Source organism: Sphaeroforma arctica, assembly GCF_001186125.1.
Source record: "Sphaeroforma arctica JP610 unplaced genomic scaffold supercont1.700, whole genome shotgun sequence".
Taxonomy (NCBI): Eukaryota; class Ichthyosporea; order Ichthyophonida; genus Sphaeroforma; species Sphaeroforma arctica.
The window spans coordinates 26,851-29,747 of NW_014039858.1; the positions used below are offsets into that span (position 1 = coordinate 26,851).

Genomic DNA, 2,897 nt, shown 5'->3' on the forward strand with positions numbered 1-2,897 from the left:
CACCAGCTTAATCTATTCCTCCATATATTTGATGATCGCATATAGTAGGGAGTTAAAACTTGCATATTGAGTGTCTACAAAAGTATGCGAATGAAATTGACACCCACATATTTAAATACCAAGACTATCAGACACATGTTTCCAACCGCCTCCTTTTGTGCACGATCGCATACTAAATACGTACAAATGCATCGACTACAAATTCAACCGCTATGGGATTTGTCTAACATCTAATCATTGGTGTTATAGTCCGTACGTCTATATCCACACGACGTCAAAATCAATCGGCTTTCAACTCAAAACAATCTATATATGATAAGAATAGTAGTTTTATCACCATAGTGTAAGATTCGGTCTAATAAAGGCGATACTAAAGCCTTAGAATAAATAGACGCCTAGGTAAATTTTAAATATCGTGTAAATATCGATATAAATAAACTAAATGAGACGTTTAATAAAGTCAGATTTGCCTCGTGAAAACAGCAATACTCCGAGGGATTGTGAGGCTGAGATATTGCCTATATATAATCCTCTCAGTACTGGTTCCGCCGAAGGGATTTTATTTATTGTTTCGTTGTCGCTCTATTAGAAACTATGGTATGTTTTATTGGGGCGAATCCGAGAAGCTCATAAAATCCTATCTTTATAAAAAAGAAATACAAAAGAAAAATACTCTTGACGTCCTTAGTTATTGTCTGAACCAATAACTTGCCACTATCAATAATTACCGGCTTAGCTTTCATCAGACTGGCACATCTGGTTGGCTTATCGGAGGATCAACTAGGTAACGTTAATAGTCCGTAGAAACCTAAATTCGGTTGAGCCATCTCGCTATCGAAGTATTCAGATATAAATAAAATTGGAAAGTAAATAAAGCTCTATTAATAGAACTAGTATGTTTGGTATTTTACTGAGGCCTTATAATGGCCTCATCCAAATATCTGATATGTTAAATGGAAAAGGTTCAATTAATTTAACAATTAAAACCATTTTAGGAAACCTAAGTTCCTCGTGCTATTAAGAGCACATTTAGGAGACTTAAGTTCCCCGTACTATTAAGAATCCATTTAGGAAACTTCAGTTCCTCGTACTATTAAGAGTACGTTTATAATTTGCGTACTGCTTAAGAATACGTTTATACATGGAGTCTAATGTGGAGGCCCGGCTTACTACAATAGCCAATAAATCTACAATATTAACCTATATCGATATGTGAATAAACACTATATTTAGAAGGCTCTTGTAAGTTTATAGGGTTTTTCCTTAGCACATATGCATACATAGCCTGCTTGTATCAATTAGAAGGCTGACACAGTGTTCATGTATTTATGTATGTAAAAATATAAATACTGGCCCCTAATGTTTCCATTTTTCTTAGCCACTCCCAGTCTCCCTCCAGAACATCAGCAATATTTAAAAATTCAGCGCGTGCGTGCTTTTAGGCAACTATTGAACTCTCTAGCCCGATACCCCAATGTATAACCCTAAGGACTAAACCCTAAACTAACCGTCACCTGGGTGATTGCGAGTGATGAGTGAGAGGACAGCCTCATATCTTCCATTGTCGACTCACTTGGCCCAAGCTTCAAACGGGAATTTACTGACCACTTCTTCCCATCAATCTTTCCTGAACCACTACAGCGACTATGAGAGCCATACCATATGTTCATACATTGTATCATACATACTAGCCATTTTTGAAATAAATAATATTATCCCTAACACCGAGTCACACTTCCACAGGCTGAGGGTCTGAGGCCTGACACTGACACTGACAAGTGACAAGTTGAAATGACACTGACAAGCGACAAGTTGAAATGACACTGACAAGTGACAAGTTGAAACGACACTGACATATGACAAGTTAAAATGACACTGACAGCCTCTGGAGTTTGGGCTCTGGTAACTATTTAATTAGCAACACAGATCTGATCTGTGGAGTGTGGAGTACGCTGAAAATAACGTGGCCAATGGATTTGTGGTTGACAAATGTGCCGAACAACGCAATCACCGCACTGGCGCATCTGTTGGTGTGAAATAAAAAAATTTAATGAATCTGTGTGCCAATTTGTTGCAGTTACATATGTAGCACCAAACGCATCCTGATTCTGATCCGATTCTGGATTCCAGCATGTCGGTGCGTGCGTGTGTACATATCTGTTAATTGTTTGGTCCTTATTATACGCTGCATATGCTTTGGACAAGGATAGTCAATACACTCCGCACCAGATAGTCACTAGCTCCATTGGCATCACTTATTACATACTTCATCAACATGTCTGCTCCTAAACCGCTCCCCGCAAATAAGGGTGCACGCGCTATTGCGTCCGTGGTCTCGTACTCGCTTTGTAGTATGACTATGATATACACGTAAGTTATTATAATATGAGTTGAACATGTGTAATTTGACTATGTAGCTTGATCGTACACCCATTGGTGGCGGCACGATTATTAGACCCAGGAATGGTATGTAACACAATTACAATATGTTATGAGACAGTCCAAATTGTGTGACAGGCCCAGTTGCTATCTGTCTGTAGATAAGCTTACTGCGTGTACAAGGCCCCTCTTTCATGTATATGGATAAACAACCTAGCGACAGTACAAAACTAGACAAGTTCGCGAAGCAGTCCACACGGCGCACACATGCAAATATATAGATGTAAAAAAAGCCATTATGTCACTATATAATATATATATATATATATATATATATATATGTGTGTGTGTGTGTGTATAATATATATATATATATATATATATATGTGTGTGTGTGTGTGTTTGTGTGACTGTCTGTCTGTGTGTATGTATGTGTGTATGTATGTATGTATATATGTATGAATGTATATATCTATATATATATATCTATACATTTAAATATATATTGTATATAGTAC

At 37.3% G+C, this 2,897-nt stretch overlaps 1 protein-coding gene across 1 annotated transcript in view; it reads left to right on the forward strand.

The window, feature by feature from the left end:
- Positions 1–2,089: 2,089 nt before the first annotated feature.
- The window catches only part of SARC_08121 (hypothetical protein), a 4,807-nt gene continuing 3,999 nt past the window's right edge, over positions 2,090–2,897 (forward strand). The window contains exon 1 of the mRNA XM_014297915.1: positions 2,090–2,370. Within this exon, the coding sequence (XP_014153390.1) occupies positions 2,276–2,370 (95 nt within the window). The 5' untranslated portion in view covers positions 2,090–2,275. The remainder of the gene's footprint in view (positions 2,371–2,897) is intronic.